Below are 22,559 nucleotides of genomic sequence, written 5' to 3'. Positions count from 1 at the left end.
CAGATTAACCTCCAGACTAACGTCCAGATTAGCCTCCAGACTAACCTCCATATTAATTTTAACATTAATCTCCAGATTAGCCTCCAGACTAACCTCCAGACTAACCTCCAGTTTAATTTTCAGATTTTAACCTCCAGACTAACCTCCAGTTTAATTCCCAGATTAACCTCCAGATTAACCTCCAGACTAACATCCAGACTAACCTCCAGATTAACCTCCAGACTAACCTCCAGACTAACCTCCAGATTAATTTTAACATTAACCTCCAGTTTAATTCCCAGATTAACCTCCAGATTAACATCCAGACTAACCTCCAGACTAATTTCCAGATTAATTTTAACATTAACCTCCAGATTAGCCTCCACACTAATTTCCAGATTAACCTCCAGATTAGTCTCCAGACTAACCTCCAGATTAATTTTAACATTAATTTTAACATTAACCTCCAGATTAACCTCCAGATTAACCTCCATATTAATTTCCAAACTAACCTCCAGATTAAATAGAATGAATATTTAAATAAAAATCTGATATAAATGTAGTTTTACTCTTCTCTCTGTGTCTGTGTCTCTGTTGCTAGGCAACCACAGCCATTCAGCAGTGAGCTGTAACCTGATAGGCTGACACCAGCGGCCAATAGAAACCTGAGACCAGCTCCACTTTCTATTGGCTGGTCAGGTTACAGGTTAGTTTGTTGGTTTGTCAATGTTTTTAATGCATTTTCATATTTTTATTATAAAGTTAAAATAAGATTTGTAATCAGATTTATTTGTTGTTGATTTGACTTTAATGTCACTTTAACCATCTAATATTTATATGTTGCACAGATATTTATTTTATACATTAAATACACCTGACAGACTGATTTTATTGATAGTTTTTTTTATTACAGTTTATTGTTTTCCTACATTTATTTTCATTTCATGTTATTTTGTTTTTGTTAATACATCTCACTTATATAAATCATCATTTGTTTTATCTCTGACTGGATTCATGTGAATATTTAAATTTGAAATTATTATTATTCACATAATTAAATATGATGTATTGATTTATAAACAGGTTGTTAATGTTTCCTTTCATACAAATAAATGTAAACAGTCTGTCAGCTGAGTAAAGCTGAATTATTGATGAAGACTCTCTCTCTCTCTCTCTCTCTCTCTCTCTCTCTCTCTGTGTCTGAGGCAGAACGACGAGAACGAAAGAACAGAAAACAAGAAAAGACAGAATGAACGACGAGAGAGGAAAAGAAACTCAAGAGAAGAAGAGATAAAAAATAAAGAGGAGACGTGAGAAAAACAAGAAAGACGAAGAAAGAAAAGAAACAAAGAGAAGAAAATAAAGGACAAAAGAAGAAGAACAAGGACAAAAACTGGAATAAAAGACAAGAGAGGGAATGAAGAGGAGGAGGAAATAATGAAATAGAAGAAAAGACAAGAAAAGAAAAGGAGGATCGTGAGAACGAGAGAAAAAACAAAAAGAAGAAAGAAAAGCAGAGAAGAAGAGATAAAACAGACAGAGGAGTGAAAGAGAAAGAGAGAGGAGAGAGAGCTGGAAGACAAGAAGAGAAGAAGAAAAACAGAACAGATGAGGAAGTGAAAGATGAGAAGAAATGAATGACACTACAAGAGGATAGAAAAAGAACAAGAGAAGAAGTAGAGAAGTGTAAATAACAAAGAGAAGAAGAGAAGCTGTGATGTAGAATACGCAGGTGTCACATTCAGGTATGTTCCTGTTTATTTTTACTCTTAGGTAAGCCCCGCCCCCTTAGTTACTGTTGCTAACCTGTCAATCTTCCTGTTTTCACACATTCAGGTCACATGATTCTGCAAAATTGCATTAAAAACTCATAATTTTTAAAACAAACAAAAGCAGCTTCTCATAAATCTTCGTCTGCAGCCAGCGAGCTAACAATGCTAATGCTAATGCTAACTCCATGAGTGAAAACAACAGATTCAATATGAGAACTCATCAAATATGAGAGCTAATTTAATATGAGAACTCATTAAATATGAACTCTGTAAAAGAGTCTTAAATATTCTCTGGAAACTACACATGCTAACAGACTGAAGCTAAAGCTAACAGACTGAAGCTAAAGCTATCAGCTAGTCAGCCTGACATGCTAACAGTGTGGTTCCAGTGTGGCACTGATCTGAACTATGATTGGTTGTTACATGAGGACGTCATCCTGACCAGAAACTTTTCTTCTGTCATCCTTTAAGAGCAAAATGTCGGACAGCAGAAAAAAAGAAGAAGAAGAAGGGAAGGAGGAAGAGGAACCCCTCCCCACTCCTGCTCCCTCCACTGTTGCCGTGGAGACCATGATGTCACTGAGGAGGCAGGACCTGGTGTGCATTGTGTGCTTTGGCAGCTACGACCTGGCGACGCGATTGCCACGGCGACTGCACTGTGGTCACGCCTTCTGCCAGGCGTGTCTGAAGAGACTGGACACGGTCATCAACGAACAGGTGACTGATGACATCATCAACACTTCAGAAGGAGAGGTCAGCCGGGACATGTCGAGTCTCTGAGAAACTGTTAGCTGATGTTTACACAGTTAAAGCAGCTGAAGATAAAGAACAGGAAGTAGACTGCAGTGGAGGAAGTACTCTGATATACTCTACTGCAGTAAAAGTACCAACACAGCAACGTAAAAATAATGCAGATAATTTAAACTCTTGTTGTGTTATTTTATGTAAAAATGTGATCTGAAAAGTAACTAAAGCTGTCAAATAAATGTAGTGGAGTAGAAAGTACAATATTTCCCTCTGAAATGTAGAAAGTAGCATCACATGGAAATACTGAAGTAAAGTACAAGTACCTCAAAACTGTATGTAAATACAGTACTTGAGTAATTGTACCGAGTTACTTTCCGTTGGGTTAACGTTGACATGCGAGTTAAAGCAAAGGTGATAAAATGAGCTGAAGAGAAGAATCTTAGACTCTGAATCTTACTCTCTGAATTTAAAGAGTAGAGATGAAAGCAGTAGACTGAAAACAGCTTCTCTTCACCCCCCCCCCCCCAAACCCCCCCAGGTGTGGATCCCGTGTCCCCAGTGTAGACAGAGCACCCCCCGGCCCAGAGGAGGAGCAGCAGGTCTGGACCTGGACCTGGCCTCCTTCCTGGGGGTGAAAGCCCAGCAGACCTGTACCTCCTCCTGCTCCTCGTCCTCCTGGAGCTCCAGCCGCAGGGAGGGGGCCGGCGGCGGCGGCGCAGCCCAGGACGGGAAGCTGTGGCTGGGAAAGGAGGTTGCTGACGACGGATGGTCTCACGGAGGTCTGGCTGAACCGCGCTTCCATCGTTATGGAAACTGCTGCACGCCACCATCCTATTGGCTATGCTGCTGGTTCTGCTGTCCGGGGCGGGGCTAACACTAACCAATGAGTGTGCTGACTTTAGTTATTCTCTCATGTTGGTAAATTTATTCTGACTGATGACAAAACTTTACAATATTAAAACATCATGAAAAAAATGTGATGTGTCCGACTGTTTGAGTTCTGAGGAAGAACGATTAAAATATTTTAATATGAAAGAAATCAAATTAATTGATTCTAGATTCTAAAAATCTGTTCAAATTAAATTAAAAAAGATGAAAAAAGTGTGAAATTATTAAAATAAAAAGCATTAAATATTATTTAACTATTAATATTAAACCTGTATAAACTGAAATGACGACAAAGCTACTGAGAAAAATGGAAAAAATATTTATTCATAATTACATATTTTACAAAAGTAGAGAACAAAACAAAAACAAAAAAACAGCATTCAAGTGTTAATGGGGGCGGGGCTGAGGCAGGGCGGGGCTAGTGTGGGCGGGGCTATAATGGGGCGGGGCTAAGATGGGGGTGGGCTGAAAACCTCAAATACAGGTCAGTTTTGAACCTGAAAAAATTTGACAACAAAAGATATTTAAGTTGAAATGAATGCATGTTAATATTAATGTTTCACTTTCTGACCAATCATGGGCCTCCTGGTGAATTTCCACCAATCAGCAGCTCAGAGAGCTCTGATTGGTTCAAATGACTTTAAAAGAGAACAATAAAGCTTCAAACATTCAAACTTAATAGTTTCAGTGGACGGAGGAACTTTTTATTTCACTTCGTGTAAATGATTTTAAATTTATGAAAAATGTATTTTTACAGTTTTGCAGTCGGTTCAATTTCTGGGCGATCGACAGAGACAAAGAATAGAAACAGAGAGTGAGAGAAAGTTTGGCACAAGGCATTCTGGGAGTTTGAGTCCTTGTCATTGTGTCCTCCAGAGCTTCCTTGTCACAGAGGCATTTATCCACAACGTCTTCAACTATTTCTGGATATCAGGCCCCTCCCCTGAGTCTGCAGCTCAGCCAATCAGAGGCTGCCGAGCCCCTCGCCGACTCTGATTCGTTGTCCCGGCTGCAGGCTGAAGCTGAAGTCTTTCGGCGCTTCAAACAGCAGAACGATGGTGGAGCCCAGGTTAAACTCCCCCACCGCCTCCCCCTTCTCTAAGGCCACGCCCCCTGCATCAACGGAGACCACGCCCCCTTCACCTCCCGCTTTCGACACCTGGTCGCCAATGGCAACGTAACTGCGGTCGTGAAAGGAGCCTTTGTTGTAGCGAGGAGCGTTTGTCTGCAGCTCCTGAGGATGTGTAGAAAATATGACAGATATTAATTAACTGATTTATTTATAACGACAGAAATGATCGACTACACTGTTAAAAATAATCAGAATTAAAGATATTACATATATTTATCATTAATTAATTAATGAAACTACTACAGCTGACATCACTTCAACTAAAATACCAGTAAAATGTAAATAAACTACAAAGTTATACAATATCGACTTTAATATAAAATGTAATGATGATTTTGAAAACAAAAACATTAACAAAACATACTGAAAATATTAAAAGTAAATACAAATATTCTTTAAAATAAAACTGAATAAAAATAGAGTGAAACTGCTGCTAACTGATGAATATATTAATGTATTTTTAAAAATAACGGCCGATAAAATACCTCACAATTTCCTTAAAAATCCTAAAACTTTATAATTATTTTAAAAGATTAAGTTTAAAATACATGAAAGAAAAAAGAAGCGCACTTGAAAATATGCTGCTGAACTTTAAAAAACACTTAATAAAACAGAAAAAGTAAGAATGATCAACAATCATCTTTAATTAAAAGCAAAATGAATGAAATCGAGTCACCTGGTCAAAGTAAACCCGAATGGAACCGACGTTTGTGGCTCCGACCGCCGTTAACGAGAAGAAGCCGTGCTGCCATTGGCCGGTGAGTGCCACACGCTCATTAAGGACGAAGAGCTCTTTGACCCAACGAGCTACGCCCGGATTCACTGACATTAACGAGCCTAACGAGGACAGACAGAGAGAGAGAGATGAAGCCCAGGTACGGAGCAGAAAGCTGACACGTGAACAGGTGAGCCGAGCAGAATCTCACCTGGGAAGTGTCGTCGCAGCTCCACCCTCCAGTCTGCCGGCGAATGGAAGCAGTGATAATCACCTGGAGCCAGGTAGACCACCACGTGGAAGAGCTCGTTATCAGGACTCGATAGGAGGTGGTCTCTGAAGGACGACGACGAGTCTAAACACAGAGACACGTTTAACAAGTCACATCCGACGAGTCTAAACACAGAGACACGTTTAACAAGTCACATCTGACGAGTCTAAACACAGAGACACGTTTAACAAGTCACATCTGACGAGTCTAAACACAGAGACACGTTTAACAAGTCACATCTGACAGGTCTAAACACAGAGACACGTTTAACAAGTCACATCTGACGAGTCTAAACACAGAGACACATTTAACAAGTCACATCTGACGAGTCTAAACACAGAGACACGTTTAACAAGTCACATCCAACAGGTCTAAACACAGAGACACGTTTAACAAGTCACATCTGACGAGTCTAAACACAGAGACACGTTTAACAAGTCACATCCAACAGGTCTAAACACAGAGACACGTTTAACAAGTCACATCCAACAAGTCTAAACACAGAGACACGTTTAACAAGTCACATCCAACAGGTCTAAACACAGAGACACGTTTAACAAGTCACATCTGACGAGTCTAAACACAGAGACACGTTTAACAAGTCACATCTGACGAGTCTAAACACAGAGACACGTTTAACAAGTCACATCTGACGAGTCTAAACACAGAGACACGTTTAACAAGTCACATCTGACGAGTCTAAACACAGAGACACGTTTAACAAGTCACATCTGACAGGTCTAAACACAGAGACACGTTTAACAAGTCACATCTGACGAGTCTAAACACAGAGACACGTTTAACAAGTCACATCTGACGAGTCTAAACACAGAGACACGTTTAACAAGTCACATCCTACAGGTCTAAACACAGAGACACGTTTAACAAGTCACATCCGACAAGTCTAAACACAGAGACACGTTTAACAAGTCACATCCAACAGGTCTAAACACAGAGACACGTTTAACAAGTCACATCTGACGAGTCTAAACACAGAGACACGTTTAACAAGTCACATCCAACAGGTCTAAACACAGAGACACGTTTAACAAGTCACATCCAACAAGTCTAAACACAGAGACACGTTTAACAAGTCACATCCAACAGGTCTAAACACAGAGACACGTTTAACAAGTCACATCTGACGAGTCTAAACACAGAGACACGTTTAACAAGTCACATCTGACGAGTCTAAACACAGAGACACGTTTAACAAGTCACATCCAACAGGTCTAAACACAGAGACACGTTTAACAAGTCACATCCAACAAGTCTAAACACAGAGACACGTTTAACAAGTCACATCCAACAGGTCTAAACACAGAGACACGTTTAACAAGTCACATCTGACGAGTCTAAACACAGAGACACGTTTAACAAGTCACATCTGATGAATCTAAACACAGAGACACGTTTAACAAGTCACATCCGACGAGTCTAAACACAGAGACACGTTTAACAAGTCACATCTGACGAATCTAAACACAGAGACACGTTTAACAAGTCACATCCGACGAGTCTAAACACAGAGACACGTTTAACAAGTCACATCTGACGGGTCTAAACACAGAGACACGTTTAACAAGTCACATCTGACGGGTCTAAACACAGAGACACGTTTAACAAGTCACATCCGACGAGTCTAAACACAGAGACACGTTTAACAAGTCACATCTGACGAGTCTAAACACAGAGACACGTTTAACAAGTCACATCTGACGGGTCTAAACACAGAGACACGTTTAACAAGTCACATCCGACGAGTCTAAACACAGAGACACGTTTAACAAGTCACATCCGACGAGTCTAAACAGAGACACGTTTAACAAGTCACATCTGACGAGTCTAAACACAGAGACACGTTTAACAAGTCACATCCGACGAGTCTAAACACAGAGACACGTTTAACAAGTCACATCCGACGAGTCTAAACACAGAGACACGTTTAACAAGTCACATCCGACGAGTCTAAACACAGAGACACGTTTAACAAGTCACATCTGATGAATCTAAACACAGAGACACGTTTAACAAGTCACATCTGACGAGTCTAAACACAGAGACACGTTTAACAAGTCACATCTGACGGGTCTAAACACAGAGACACGTTTAACAAGTCACATCCGACGAGTCTAAACAGAGACACGTTTAACAAGTCACATCCGACGAGTCTAAACACAGAGACACGTTTAACAAGTCACATCTAACGAGTCTAAACACAGAGACACGTTTAACAAGTCACATCCGACGAGTCTAAACACAGAGACACGTTTAACAAGTCACATCCGACGAGTCTAAACACAGAGACACGTTTAACAAGTCACATCTGACGGGTCTAAACACAGAGACACGTTTAACAAGTCACATCTGACGGGTCTAAACACAGAGACACGTTTAACAAGTCACATCTGACGGGTCTAAACACAGAGACACGTTTAACAAGTCACATCCGACGAGTCTAAACACAGAGACACGTTTAACAAGTCACATCTGACGAGTCTAAACACAGAGACACGTTTAACAAGTCACATCTAACGAGTCTAAACACAGAGACACGTTTAACAAGTCACATCTGACGAGTCTAAACACAGAGACACGTTTAACAAGTCACATCTGACGGGTCTAAACACAGAGACACGTTTAACAAGTCACATCCGACGAGTCTAAACAGAGACACGTTTAACAAGTCACATCCGACGAGTCTAAACACAGAGACACGTTTAACAAGTCACATCCGACGAGTCTAAACAGAGACACGTTTAACAAGTCACATCCGACGAGTCTAAACACAGAGACACGTTTAACAAGTCACATCTAACGAGTCTAAACACAGAGACACGTTTAACAAGTCACATCTAACGAGTCTAAACACAGACACGTTTAACAAGTCACATCTAACGAGTCTAAACACAGAGACACGTTTAACAAGTCACATCCGACGAGTCTAAACACAGACACGTTTAAAAAGTCACATCTAACGAGTCTAAACACAGAGACACGTTTAACAAGTCACATCTGACGAGTCTAAACACAGAGACACGTTTAACAAGTCACATCCGACGAATCTAAACACAGAGACACGTTTAACAAGTCACATCTGACGAGTCTAAACACAGAGACACGTTTAACAAGTCACATATAACGAGTCTAAACAGAGACACGTTTAACAAGTCACATCTGACGAGTCCGAAGTCAACACAGGTAAGTCCAAGTCATGTCCAGCAAGTCCCATTCAAGTCCAACATGTTCATGGTCATGTCCAAGTCCTGAACAAGTAATTCTTCAGCCTTTAATTTGTTGAAACAGATGAACTCGTGTCCACCTGTGTCAATGTCTTTGACAGATTTTAAATTAATTTGTTATGTCATATGGGTCGGGGTGGGGTGGGTGTGGTCTTACCGTTGCTCTGCCCTTGCTGTGGACCCAGGAAGTTCTCCAGACTGTAGGTGACCCCCTTCACTTGCTCCACCTCAGAGTTCTTCACCTGACCGAAGTGAAGGATCTTCCCGTCAGCTGGAGAGATCTGCCCAGACAAAATGGCGGGCAGTTTATAGACAATTTACAATTTAATTTAGCAGACAATTTAATCCAAAGCGATGTACATCTGAGAGCTGATACAACACCAGCAGGGATCTAGTCTTGAAAGAACACGAGTAAGTGCTATGAAGCTAAGTTTGAGTCCAACAGGAAGTAGTTGCCAACAGGCAGAGCACAGAGGCAATGATTTATTTATTTATTTCCTTCAGTCCATCAGGTGCAGAGGTGTTGATGAAAGAACTAGTCTTTAGTCTTTTCTTAAAGATTGAGAGGGACTCTGCGGATCAAACAGAGTTTGGTAACTCGTTCCACCACCGGGGAACTACAGAGGAGAAGAGTCTATCTGGTGACTTAGGGTCCTGTTGTGGTACCAGGCGCCTTTCATTGGCAGAGCGTAGTGGGCGGGAGGGAGTGTAGACCTGAATGAGGGGGTTCAGGTAGGCAGGAGCTGTTTTAGTGGCTGTTCTGTAAGCGAGTGTCAGAGTTTTGAATTTGATGCAGGCAGCAACTGGGAGCCAGTGGAGGGAGATGAAAAGCAGGGAGATGTGCTGTTTTGGGCTGGTTGAAGACCAGATGCGCCGTCGCGTTCTGGATCATCTGCAGAGGTTTGAACGTACATGCGGGGAGGCCTGCCAGTAAGGAGCTGCAGTAGTTGATGCGTGATATTACGAGAGCCTGGACCAGGAGTTGTGCTGCGTGCTCAGACAGAAAGGGTCCTAATGTTGTACAGGACATCGATGTTGTACTGATCATCGATCATGACATCCAAATGTCAGGCAGACTTTGTGGGCATGAGTTGGTTGATTTGTGCTGGACGCTGATGTTTTGTTGTATGGAGGGACTGGCTGCGATGAATAGGAGCTCGGTCTTAGTGAGGCTGAGTTGAAGGTGACGTTCTTTCATCCATGCTGATGTATCGGCAAGGCATGACGAGATCCAAGCCGAGACTGTGTGGTCTTCCGGCGGGAACGACAGGAAGAGCTGGGTATCGTCAGCATAGCAATGGTATGATAAACCACGGGAGCAGATGATTGCACCAAGTGAGGTGGCGTATATAGAGAAAAGAAGTGGACCAAGCACTGACCCTTGAGGAACCTCTGTGGATAAGCTGGGCGATTTGGACACTTTTCCCCCCCAAGATGCTCTAAAATATCTCCCTGACAGGTAGGACATGAACCAGCGGAGGGCAGATCCTGAGACACCAAGCTCAGTGAGTGTGGAGAGGAGGATTTGGTGGTTGACTGTGTCAAAGGCAGCTGACAGATCCAGCAGCAAAAGAGCTGAGGACTGACCAGCAGCTCTAGCTGAGCGCAGTGAGGCCATAACCGACAGGAGTGCAGTCTCAGTAGAATGAGGACAGTGTGGCCCTGTTAGCTGGCAGCTGCAGACTGGAGTGGAGAGTAGAAAAGGACTAACCAGTTGGTGTCCTCGCACAGGTAGACTGATGCCTCTGCTGACGCTACAGTGCAGCTTGTGTGTTTAAATACCAGGAAGTATCACGGCTGAACACGCCCCTTTCGGATTTTCACAGCAAGGCAACAATAGAGGGTGTGAGACCCTCATCAGCGACCCTCCTATTGAAACTCAGAGAGTGAAACCAGGAAGTGCTCAGCTCCAACAAAGCCTGACAACAGCCTGACAACCACTTCAATCCGAATCAAACTCCAAAACAAAGTTTCAGAAACATTCACCAACCGACCGCGATCTCCTTTGGTCTCGATCAGAGCTTGTTCTGTTTGGAGCTTTGTTCAATTTCTCCAAATGGAGGACAGTTTAGAGACAAAATGGAGAACAGTTTAGAGAGGAGGAGGAGTTACCAGGCAGGAGGAGGAGCAGAGAGGTCTCACTGCAGGTTTGAGACGGCGACGGAAAAATTCTCCCAGATTCCTGTAGTGATGTAAGTCCTCCACCGCTGCCTCCTATTGGATGACAGAGACAGGAAGAAGAAATATAAACAATCAACAAAAGATCAAAACTTGATCACATCTTTAATATATGTAAAATATATCAGAGTGCTTTAATATCGATTGGGTGCTGATTATCTGATATTGATTAAATGTATCTGAAACATTAAACATCAGCTGAATGTCCTGCTGTGAAACTACTGACTGATTGCTATGAATGATTGATTACTGTTAATGATTGATCTGATGTGACTTTCGATCGTTTACAAAGATCAATAACAGAGAGATCGATCAGAGTAAACGTGGGTCCTCACCTGCATGTTGACTCCGAAGGTCCAGATGTAGAGCGAGTAGATGGGTTTTCTGAGCCATGTGGGGAGTTCCACCCCGTTCAGACGCCCCCAGGCCCGAGACAGGAGGCGGGTTGGGAAGGAGCGATACAACGCCACCTGCAGGGCAAACACCCACACAGCAGCTGTAGTGATTCTCTCGGTTCAACACGATCACTTTTATATTTTACTATTGGATACATTTACAGTTTATAGACTGAGGAATAAGAAGAGAGGAGTTCTCACAGATGATGGAGAGGAAAGACAAGAACAGAGGAGGTACAAGAAAAAGGTAAGGCAGAAGAAAGAAGAGGAAAGGAAGAACGAAAAGAGGAGGAAGTTAATGAGCATGACGAAGAAGAGTTTATCCATTCATTCCCTCCCTCCCTGTTTCCCTTCGTCCAATCAGAAGCCAGTCGGCAGCCGCTCTTACCCGATTGGCCAGCGGCCGCAGAGCACTGACAGACAGGGCGTAGCAGAGGAAGGCGATTGGCCGACGACGCCAAGGAGCGGGGCGACATACACCGCCACTGAGCGCGTTCAGACGGCGACGGAGAGCCAAACGAGGCACCTGCAGCCTAATTATGATAATGAGATTTCATGTGAGGAGGGAAACAACCAGGATGGAGGAGGACTTGATCTGAAACATGACGGAGGGGAAGGAGAAATGCACACAAACTAGGGCAACAAGTCTCAAAGTCAAGAGCAACAAGTCTCAAAGTGAAGAGCAACAAGTCCCAAAGTCAAGAGCAACAAGTCTCAAAGTCAAGAGCAACAAGTCTCAAAGTCAAGAGCAACAAGTCCCAAAGTCAAGAGCAACAAGTCTCAAAGTCAAGAGCAGCAAGTCCTAAAGTCAAGAGCAACAAGTCTCAAAGTCAAGAGCAACAAGTCCCAAAGTCAAGAGCAACAAGTCCTAAAGTCAAGAGCAACAAGTCCTAAAGTCAAGAGCAACAAGTCCTAAAGTCAAGAGCAACAAGTCTCAAAGTCAAGAGCAACAAGTCTCAAAGTCAAGAGCAACAAGTCCCAAAGTCAAGAGCAACAAGTCCTAAAGTCAAGAGCAACAAGTCTCAAAGTCAAGAGCAACAAGTCCCAAAGTCAAGAGCAACAAGTCTCAAAGTCAAGAGCAACAAGTCCCAAAGTCAAGAGCAACAAGTCTCAAAGTGAAGAGCAACAAGTCTCAAGAGCAACAAGTCCCCAAGTCAAGAGCAACAAGTCCCAAAGTCAAGAGCAACAAGTCTCAAAGTGAAGAGCAACAAGTCCCAAAGTCAAGAGCAACAAGTCTCTAAGTCAACAGCAACAAGTCCCAAAGTCAAGAGCAACAAGTCTCAAAGTCAAGAGCAACAAGTCCCAAAGTCAAGAGCAACAAGTCTCAAAGTCAAGAGCAACAAGTCCTAAAGTCAAGAGCAACAAGTCTCTAAGTCAACAGCAACAAGTCCCAAAGTCAAGAGCAACAAGTCTCAAAGTCAAGAGCAACAAGTCCCCAAGTCAAGAGCAACAAGTCTCAAAGTCAACAGCAACAAGTCCCAAAGTCAAGAGCAACAAGTCCCAAAGTCAAGAGCAACAAGTCTCAAAGTCAAGAGCAACAAGTCCTAAAGTCAAGAGCAACAAGTCTCAAAGTCAAGAGCAACAAGTCTCAAAGTCAAGAGCAACAAGTCTCAAAGTCAAGAGCAACAAGTCCTAAAGTCAAGAGCAACAAGTCCTAAAGTCAAGAGCAACAAGTCTCAAAGTCAAGAGCAACAAGTCCCAAAGTCAAGAGCAACAAGTCCTAAAGTCAAGAGCAACAAGTCTCAAAGTCAAGAGCAACAAGTCTCAAAGTCAAGAGCAACAAGTCTCAAAGTCAAGAGCAGCAAGTCCTAAAGTCAAGAGCAACAAGTCTCAAAGTCAAGAGCAACAAGTCCCAAAGTCAAGAGCAACAAGTCCTAAAGTCAAGAGCAACAAGTCCTAAAGTCAAGAGCAACAAGTCCTAAAGTCAAGAGCAACAAGTCTCAAAGTCAAGAGCAACAAGTCTCAAAGTCAAGAGCAACAAGTCCCAAAGTCAAGAGCAACAAGTCCTAAAGTCAAGAGCAACAAGTCTCAAAGTCAAGAGCAACAAGTCCCAAAGTCAAGAGCAACAAGTCTCAAAGTCAAGAGCAACAAGTCCCAAAGTCAAGAGCAACAAGTCTCAAAGTGAAGAGCAACAAGTCTCAAGAGCAACAAGTCCCCAAGTCAAGAGCAACAAGTCCCAAAGTCAAGAGCAACAAGTCTCAAAGTGAAGAGCAACAAGTCCCAAAGTCAAGAGCAACAAGTCTCTAAGTCAACAGCAACAAGTCCCAAAGTCAAGAGCAACAAGTCTCAAAGTCAAGAGCAACAAGTCCCAAAGTCAAGAGCAACAAGTCTCAAAGTCAAGAGCAACAAGTCCTAAAGTCAAGAGCAACAAGTCTCTAAGTCAACAGCAACAAGTCCCAAAGTCAAGAGCAACAAGTCTCAAAGTCAAGAGCAACAAGTCCCCAAGTCAAGAGCAACAAGTCTCAAAGTCAACAGCAACAAGTCCCAAAGTCAAGAGCAACAAGTCCCAAAGTCAAGAGCAACAAGTCTCAAAGTCAAGAGCAACAAGTCCTAAAGTCAAGAGCAACAAGTCTCAAAGTCAAGAGCAACAAGTCTCAAAGTCAAGAGCAACAAGTCTCAAAGTCAAGAGCAACAAGTCCTAAAGTCAAGAGCAACAAGTCCTAAAGTCAAGAGCAACAAGTCTCAAAGTCAAGAGCAACAAGTCCCAAAGTCAAGAGCAACAAGTCCTAAAGTCAAGAGCAACAAGTCTCAAAGTCAAGAGCAACAAGTCTCAAAGTCAAGAGCAACAAGTCTCAAAGTGAAGAGCAACAAGTCCCAAAGTCAAGAGCAACAAGTCTCTAAGTCAAGAGCAACAAGTCCCAAAGTCAAGAGCAACAAGTCTCTAAGTCAACAGCAACAAGTCCCAAAGTCAAGAGCAACAAGTCTCAAAGTCAAGAGCAACAAGTCCCAAAGTCAAGAGCAACAAGTCTCAAAGTCAAGAGCAACAAGTCCCAAAGTCAAGAGCAACAAGTCTCTAAGTCAACAGCAACAAGTCCCAAAGTCAAGAGCAACAAGTCTCAAAGTCAAGAGCAACAAGTCCCAAAGTCAAGAGCAACAAGTCTCAAAGTCAAGAGCAACAAGTCCCCAAGTCAAGAGCAACAAGTCTCAAAGTCAACAGCAACAAGTCCCAAAGTCAAGAGCAACAAGTCTCAAAGTCAAGAGCAACAAGTCTCAAAGTGAAGAGCAACAAGTCTCAAAGTCAAGAGCAACAAGTCTCAAAGTGAAGAGCAACAAGTCTCAAAGTGAAGAGCAACAAGTCTCAAAGTGAAGAGCAACAAGTCCCAAAGTCAAGAGCAACAAGTCTCAAAGTCAAGAGCAACAAGTCTCAAAGTCAAGAGCAACAAGTCTCAAAGTCAAGAGCAACAAGTCCCAAAGTCAAGAGCAACAAGTCCCAAAGTCAAGAGCAACAAGTCCCAAAGTCAAGAGCAACAAGTCCTAAAGTCAAGAGCAACAAGTCCCAAAGTCAAGAGCAACAAGTCCCAAAGTCAAGAGCAACAAGTCCTAAAGTCAAGAGCAACAAGTCCCAAAGTCAAGAGCAACAAGTCCCAAAGTCAAGAGCAACAAGTCTCAAAGTCAAGAGCAACAAGTCTCTAAGTCAAGAGCAACAAGTCTCTAAGTCAAGAGCATCAAGTCCCAAAGTCAAGAGCAACAAGTCTCTAAGTCAAGAGCAACAAGTCTCAAAGTCAAGAGCAACAAGTCCCAAAGTCAAGAGCAACAAGTCCCAAAGTCAAGAGCAACAAGTCTCTAAGTCAAGAGCAACAAGTCCCAGAGTCAAGAGCAACAAGTCCCAGAGTCAAGAGCAACAAGTCTCAAAGTCAAGAGCAACAAGTCTCTAAGTCAAGAGCAACAAGTCTCTAAGTCAAGAGCAACAAGTCTCTAAGTCAAGAGCAACAAGTCCCAAAGTCAAGAGCAACAAGTCTCTAAGTCAAGAGCAACAAGTCCCAGAGTCAAGAGCAACAAGTCCCAGAGTCAAGAGCAACAAGTCTCAAAGTCAAGAGCAACAAGTCCCAAAGTCAAGAGCAACAAGTCCCAAAGTCAAGAGCAACAAGTCCCAAAGTCAAGAGCAACAAGTCTCTAAGTCAAGAGCAACAAGTCTCAAAGTCAAGAGCAACAAGTCCCAGAGTCAAGAGCAACAAGTCCCAAAGTCAAGAGCAACAAGTCCCAAAGTCAAGAGCAACAAGTCCCAAAGTCAAGAGCAACAAGTCCCAAAGTCAAGAGCAACAAGTCCCAAAGTCAAGAGCAACAAGTCTCTAAGTCAAGAGCAACAAGTCCCAGAGTCAAGAGCAACAAGTCCCAGAGTCAAGAGCAACAAGTCTCAAAGTCAAGAGCAACAAGTCCCAAAGTCAAGAGCAACAAGTCCCAAAGTCAAGAGCAACAAGTCCCAAAGTCAAGAGCAACAAGTCCCAAAGTCAAGAGCAACAAGTCTCTAAGTCAAGACCATCGAAACAGGACAAAGGTTAAAACAAAAAGAAACACAGGTGGGTGTGGAAAGGTATGGGGGGGGGGTGGGGCCGGGCTTGTGTTTGTGTGTGCAGAGGGAGGAGGGAGGAGCGAACACCAATGCAGCACAGATGCTAACACAGCTAAACAGCAAAGCTAAAGTGAAGCTAGCAGGATTGCTAACACGCTAACAGACAAACACTTTTCATTAGTTTTCATATATTTTTATTTCAGTTTCTGTATGATTGCTCATCAATTCATGTTGGAACAAATATGGAAGACTATTTTTTGTTGTCATGTATTCAGTCCTCACTCTATTATTCTTAAAAACTTGTTTTTTGGAGCATCCTGGTGGCTGAATGGTTACTGCACAGCGGTAACGTCAGTTCGACTCCAGCAGCAACCTTTGCTGCATGTCATACAATCTCTCTTCCCTCGTTTCCTGTCGTCAACTTCACTGTGAATGTCCAATAAAGGCAAAAAAACACCCCCAACCCAAAAAAACCCCTTAAATAAAAGAAAAAACTTGATTAACTCATGTTTAAAAAACGATATCTAAGACTCATCTATACAGAAAACTAATCATCATCATCATCAAAATCTGAATTAGTTTATGATTTTACTGATTAATTTATTTTCAGATAAAATATAAAAACTGATTTTATTCATTCAAATTTAATTCTGTCCAGATGTTTTATTTTTATCATACAAAACTGATATTTTATTATTTATTTACTTCTTTGTGTGACGTCAGCTCTTTGGATTATTTTCATAAAAAGTCCAAAAACTGAAAACAGATTTATGTCATATATAATAATAAATCAGTCACTTCTTCTCCTGCAGTAAAGGATCTGAATACTTCTTCCTCTGCTGATTTCAGGATGTGAAAATAAAAACTAACTTGACTTGAAAACTGTGAGACAGAAAACATCCAACTGCTTCTGAATCCAGTCAGAAAGAGAAACAACATAAAGACTACAAGTTATTTATGATGAGTCATGTGACACCTGACAGCACGATGCTGCACTGCTCATCACCATCATCATCATCATCATCATCATCATCACCTCTCCTCTCTGTTTGTTTCTATCTGCTGCTAACGGGGTTAGCAGGTTAGCACAGGATAAACTGGAAATAGGCTAACGCAGGCTGAGCTAGGCTAAAGCTAAAATAGCTGACCTGCTAAGCTAGCTGTCACCATAGAAACCACACTCACACACACACAGTAATCCCCTCTAACACCCCCCCCCCCCCCCCCCCCCCCCACCTGCTAACTGGGTCACTCTCTCTCTCTCTGGTGTCTCTCGCCCTCTCACCTGCTGTTTACTGACAGGTTTAAACTTTAAACACTTTACTGAGAATCAGCCAATCAGCACGCAGGATCATCTGCTCTTTATTTCTACCTCCTCTTCTTCATTTCAGGGTTAGGGTCAGATCTTCCTCTTTCAGCCTGAAACTCGTCTGTTTGTTTCTTTCTTTATTTTATCTTCACGTCATTTATTCACATTTACTCCTCTGACTTTATTAATCTTTAATCTTTACTTTTCTTCTTCTGCTCGGTCAGAAATGTCGTAGTTTTCAGATGTTTCTGAAAACTATAAAAGCTTTTGACATCTCCTCTCTGATCTCTTCTTCTTCTCTTTATTATTATTATTATTTATTTCCTGTTTCCTGTCGTCACGTCATTTTCAGATTTTACATCTCTAACTTGAACTTCCGGCCTCTTTCTGAAATCTTTCCATCTTTTCTAAAACTTCTTCTCTCCCACCTGAATCGTGCTGCGGTTCGCGGTCTCACCCCTCGTCCTCCTCCTCTGTCTCTCTCGCCCTCTCGCTCGCCGTCAGTCGCGCGCTGCTGCCGCCGCCTCACCTGCCGCAGCAGGTCGCGCTCCTGACGCCGGCCGCCGCCGCCGCCGCCGCCGCGGCGCTGAGAGAAGAACCTCACCATGAAGGCGAACGAGACGGTCGCCGACACATCCTGACGGTTCTCACGGAGACGAAGAAACAGCTGAGCGACGACTGAGAGGACTGAGGGAGAGGAGGGGGGACCGAAGAGGAAGAGCAGCTGAGGGAGAGGAGGGGGGGGAGGGGGGGTTAATACTAGAGAGCTCCGCCCCCCCCTCCCCCCTCCCCCGTCTGTTAAAGCGAGGGGGGGTTAATACTGCAGCCCCCCCCCCCCCCCATCCTGTCTGTGTTTATAAACTGATAGAGTTGCTTTAGATTATAATTTAGATAAACATCTTCTAATTTAAACATTTTTAAAATAATAAATTCTAAACATTTAATTTGATCAATATTTCAAAATCATTAAATTTATTTATCAATTAAATATTAATTATTATTCTTTATATTCTTATAATGTTACAACATTAGAACATTAAAATGATTTAATTTTTAGAATTATTTAATATAATTAGATTATTATATTTCAAATAAATTATCAATGATTTATTAATACAAGTAGTTTAGTATTAAATAAGTATTAATATTAAATCCAGATGTGAAATATGTGACACATGAATAATGTTTATGTATTATCTCATTTTATTAATTATCTTTATTATTATTATTAATTATGTTCAGAATCTTTTATCTACAAACTAATTTGTTTTTTAAATGTAAAACTTTTTAAATCAATAAAAACAAATCAATAAATAAATAATCTCTCTCCTGTTTATTTTTTGTCCAATCAGAGCCTCCTTCTCTCCTGCCTGGTTACTGATTGATCAATCACACCATGTCCTCAGGGAGTCGACCAATCAGGAGGCAGTAGAGGCAGCGAGGAGAGGGGGCGGGGCCTGAATGATGCACCGATGTGGCAGAGTGACCGGTCTGTGTGACATCATCACTGTGACGCTGTGACATCACTGTGACCTTTCACCCACCTGTGCTGAGAGAATACTACAGAAAACTACAGAAAACTACAGAATACTACAGAATACTACAGAATAATACTACAGAAAACTACAGAATACTACAGAATACTACAGAATACTACTACAGAAAACTACAGAATACTACAGAATACCACAGAATAATACAGAATAATACTACAGAAAACTACAGAATACTACAGAATACTACAGAATACTACTACAGAAAACTACAGAATACTACAGAATACTACAGAATAATACTACAGAAAACTACAGAATACTACAGAAAACTACAGAATACTACAGTACACACGTTTATACATGTTTATATACTTCTTATATTACGGTATACATACATATATATATATATATATATATATATATATATAATATAGTACTGATTTACTGAACTTTAGAGCCGCGACTAACAATTATTTTCATTTTTGATGAATCTGTCCATTATTTTCTCCACTAATCAATAAATTGTTTGGTCCATAAAATATCAGGAAATGGTGAAAAATATTGATCACTGTTTGCCAAAAGTCAAGATGACGTCCCCAAATGAAGAGGAAGACGAAGGAGAAGAGGAAGAAGGAGAGGAAGAAGAGGAAGAAGAGGAAGATGAGGAAGAAGGAGAAGGAGAAGGAGGAAGAGGAAGGAAAAGAAGAAGAGGAAGAAGGAGAAGGAGAGGAGGAAGAGGAAGGAAAAGAAGAAGAGGAAGAAGGAGAGGAAGAAGGAGAGGAAGAAGAGGAAGATGAGGAAGAAGGAGAAGGAGAAGGAGGAAGAGGAAGGAAAAGAAGAAGAGGAAGCAGGAGAGCAAGAAGAGGAAGAGGAAGGAGAAAAAGAGGAAGGAGAAGAGGAAGAAGAGGAAGCAGGAGGAGACAGGTGAGTCGTCTCCTACCTGTGTGGGAGTGGCCAGAGGAGGCGGGGCTCCATCTTCCTGTTGGTCCTTCCTCCTGTAGTGCTGGTAACCAAGGTAACCGCCACCTGTCACCACCAGGAGGGGGAGGGGCCGGGGGCGGGGCAGGAAGCCGCGACCTGAGGACAGAGAGAGAGCCGATTGGTCCAAACATCTGACTGACTGACTGATCAATCAACTTATTGATCTGGTATTTATGATGAATGTTGCAGCTGATTGGTCCGTCTGCTGCTGCAGAACCATTCATATCAAATAATAATATTGACAGAATAAAGTCTATGATTGATCTGATGATCTTATTGATCAGGATCTGATCTAACATGATCGATGCTGCTGCCACACTGCCTGATGACATCACTCCAGCTGATGGTGTCGCTATGGAAACGGCTGCAGAGCAGGTGCAGTGACTCACCTGTGTTCAGCAGACGCTGCTGGCTGCAGCTCAGAGGAGGAACTCTGAAAAACACAGAGATGAAGAGTCATCAATACTTTCCATGATTGAATATATTCAGCTGATCGTCAGTGTGTATCAGTCAGCTGATCAGCTGATCAGCTGTTCTACCTGCTGTCAGGTGTTTACATCAGTCCGGTGGCGGTTTAACTGCTGATAGAGGCAGGAAATAAACTGTCTGATCACTTCACTGCTGCAGCTCATCGTTAGAAACACGTTGCTTCATCTGTCACTGTTCACTGTTCACTGTTCACTGCTCACTGTTCACTGTTCATTGCTCACTGTTCACTGTTCATTGCTCACTGTTCACTGATCACTGTTCACCAATCACCGTTCACCGATCACTGTTCACTGATCACTGTTCACTGATCACCGTTCACCGATCACCGTTCACCGATCACTGTTCACTGTTCATTGCTCACTGTTCACTGTTCACTGTTCACTGATCACTGTTCACTGTTCATTGCTCACTGTTCACTGTCCACTGTTCATTGCTCACTGTTCACTGTTCACCAATCACCGTTCACCGTTCACCGATCACTGTTCACTGATCACCGTTCACCGATCACCGTTCACCGATCACTGTTCACTGATCACTGTTCACTGATCACTGTTCACTGTTCATTGCTCACTGTTCACTGCTCACTGTTCACTGTTCACTGTTCATTGCTCACTGTTCACTGATCACTGTTCACCGATCACTGTTCACTGTTCACTGATCACTGTTCACTGATCACTGTCTGCTCACGTAAAAACAAGCTGGAGTCAAACAGCATCTCATAAAAATGTCCCAAAGGAAGTGACGTCAGACCACGAAGACAGCGAGGAAGAAGAAGACAGCGAGGAAGAAGAAGACAGCGAGGAAGAAGAAGACAGCGTCACAATAATAAAACCTGAACGCAGTGAACTGGTCTTATTGTAGCTACAATATGATGCTGTACGGTGCAACATATAATATATAACATATAATATATAACATATAATATATAATATATAATCTATACTGACATCAGTCAGGGTGTAAACAGACTCTGTATGTTACAGGATGAAAGTATAAACTGTTCATCATCAGATATATATAGATAATTATAGATATATGACACTGACAACAAGAACATTTGGTTAATGATTTATTGACGTTTGCAGCCTCCTTTCTTTAACATCAGCTCACTGAACAAACTAAACAGACAAACATCATTTCAGAATGAATCTCTATAGTGAGAACTAATAGTAGGTGCTATAAGAGAGCATCAGCAGCACAACATCAGTCAGAGTTACATCCACAGACAGACTTTCAAAAACATGTTCACTGAACTTATATCGACTATTGTAACCTCGTAGTGATTTTGGTTTTTACACTTGTGGTCACATTATCCAGTTTCTGTCACTATTTGCTAAATGAAAGTGAACAGTCGTGTGTAATATGGATGAATGCGCGCGCTGAATCATGTGAATATATTGATGTGATGAGAGAGATGAAAGTCTGAAGCCTTCAATATAAAACATGATCGATGGTGCAAAACATTACACATGTTAAACTGGGCGTTATGCTAACCCAGCTAGCAGCTAACTCCACATGAACACAGACATACCTCAGACTGTATGAAAGAGGAAACAGGTCTCAAGTCGACGTGACGTCAGATTCATGACGTAATACCAGCAGCGACTGAATGCTGCTGATGTTTGCAGTGTATTGAACAGGCATCGTCACAGTCACCTACCAGCCTGATGCAGACGAATATCACCAGTTCATTCAACCACCAGTTAAACCGAAACACCTGTGAACTTCATCTGTCCACGTGACACACACAGGTAACTCTCAAACATCTGGCTGACGTCACCTGAGCCGAAACCTTCAACACCGTGATTCGCAAACGGATCACCCGTGTGACGTCATGTTCAACAGACACGTTATAGATAATTTAATACAAACTGAACAGTCACTGCGTCACATAAGTTACCGTACAACGTCACGCTGACGCTGTCATTACGTTTCAGCCACGCGGCCCGTAACACGTCACTCCCTCGTGTCCAGCTGTTCGCTTTGATGTTTTCAGTTTTAAAGTGAAGATAAATAAAATACCTGCAGCCGCGCGCGGTCAGTCCGCTGCACACCCTCCGCAAGGCCGCCGCCATCTTTTGTTTGCGGAAGTGACGTCAGGACGTTGTGCGTATGGGTAAACTCCGACCCTGAGTTCAGTCTGTCAGGTAAACGCAGCTCCAACGGACTCCGTTCAGTCTGAACGTCTCTCTAGAAACACGCGGCATCCTGGTCTCAATCTGGACGGTCAGACCCTTTAACCAGGGTCAGGACCAGGACCAGGACCAGGGTCAGGGTCAGGGTTAGGGTCAGGGTTAGGTGTTAGGGGTTAGGGGTCAGGTTAGGGTTGCTGGTCGTTTTGGAAATTATTGCTCCGTTAATAAGCTTTAAAGACTTATAGTAGCTTTGATGTCTGCCATTGACAGTCGGCTCACCTGCTCCAGGACTCACACTATATATATATATATATATATAT

The 22,559-nt window shown here is 42.3% G+C and overlaps 2 protein-coding genes across 6 annotated transcripts; one reads left to right on the top strand and one right to left on the bottom strand.

Annotated features, from left to right (window-relative positions):
- Positions 1-1,618: 1,618 nt before the first annotated feature.
- Positions 1,619-3,451, top strand: rnf224 (ring finger protein 224). Of its 3 annotated transcripts, none has more exons than XM_042395830.1 (3): positions 1,619-1,724; positions 2,223-2,468; positions 3,037-3,451. In XM_042395830.1, exons 2-3 carry the CDS (start codon positions 2,229-2,231, stop codon positions 3,370-3,372), a joined length of 576 nt encoding a protein of 191 aa, XP_042251764.1. In that variant the 5' UTR covers positions 1,619-1,724; positions 2,223-2,228; the 3' UTR covers positions 3,373-3,451. The 3 variants fall into 3 exon arrangements, with proteins under 3 accessions (XP_042251764.1, XP_042251762.1, XP_042251763.1); XM_042395828.1 differs by having other exon boundaries at positions 2,223-2,504; XM_042395829.1 differs by lacking the exon at positions 1,619-1,724 and having other exon boundaries at positions 1,876-2,504.
- A 614-nt stretch (positions 3,452-4,065) lies between these two features.
- On the bottom strand, positions 4,066-22,207 carry pisd (phosphatidylserine decarboxylase). Of its 3 annotated transcripts, XM_042395299.1 has the most exons (9): positions 22,127-22,207; positions 20,005-20,048; positions 19,575-19,711; positions 11,260-11,394; positions 10,859-10,960; positions 8,904-9,027; positions 5,445-5,588; positions 5,195-5,355; positions 4,066-4,620 (listed from the first exon to the last, which is right to left on the bottom strand). In XM_042395299.1, the coding sequence occupies exons 1-9, from the start codon at positions 22,177-22,179 to the stop codon at positions 4,351-4,353; spliced, it is 1,170 nt and encodes a 389-aa protein (XP_042251233.1). In that variant the 5' UTR covers positions 22,180-22,207; the 3' UTR covers positions 4,066-4,350. The 3 variants fall into 3 exon arrangements, with proteins under 3 accessions (XP_042251233.1, XP_042251234.1, XP_042251232.1); XM_042395300.1 differs by lacking the exons at positions 19,575-19,711; positions 20,005-20,048; positions 22,127-22,207 and adding exons at positions 11,708-11,852; positions 17,743-17,789; XM_042395298.1 differs by lacking the exons at positions 19,575-19,711; positions 20,005-20,048; positions 22,127-22,207 and adding exons at positions 11,708-11,852; positions 17,567-17,745.
- Positions 22,208-22,559: the final 352 nt, after the last annotated feature.

Source organism: Thunnus maccoyii, chromosome 19, assembly GCF_910596095.1.
Source record: "Thunnus maccoyii chromosome 19, fThuMac1.1, whole genome shotgun sequence".
NCBI lineage: Eukaryota > Metazoa > Chordata > Actinopteri > Scombriformes > Scombridae > Thunnus > Thunnus maccoyii.
The sequence above is the reverse complement of the archived record's forward strand: the minus strand, read 5'-3'. Positions and strand labels throughout refer to the sequence as shown.

Coding starts and splice junctions, on each gene's coding strand:
- rnf224 (XM_042395828.1), top strand. CDS start 2,229: ATGTCGGACAGCAGAAAAAAAGAAGAAGAAGAAGGGAAGGAGGAAGAG. Junction 2,505..3,036: donor TCAACACTTCAGAAGGAGAG/GTCAGCCGGGAC, acceptor AAACCCCCCCAG/GTGTGGATCCCGTGTCCCCA.
- pisd (XM_042395298.1), bottom strand. CDS start 17,745: ATGGTGAGGTTCTTCTCTCAGCGCCGCGGCGGCGGCGGCGGCGGCGGC. Junction 5,589..8,903: donor ACAGCAAGGGCAGAGCAACG/GTAAGACCACAC, acceptor CTCTGTGTTTAG/ACTCGTCGTCGTCCTTCAGA. Junction 5,356..5,444: donor GCTGCGACGACACTTCCCAG/GTGAGATTCTGC, acceptor TGTCCTCGTTAG/GCTCGTTAATGTCAGTGAAT.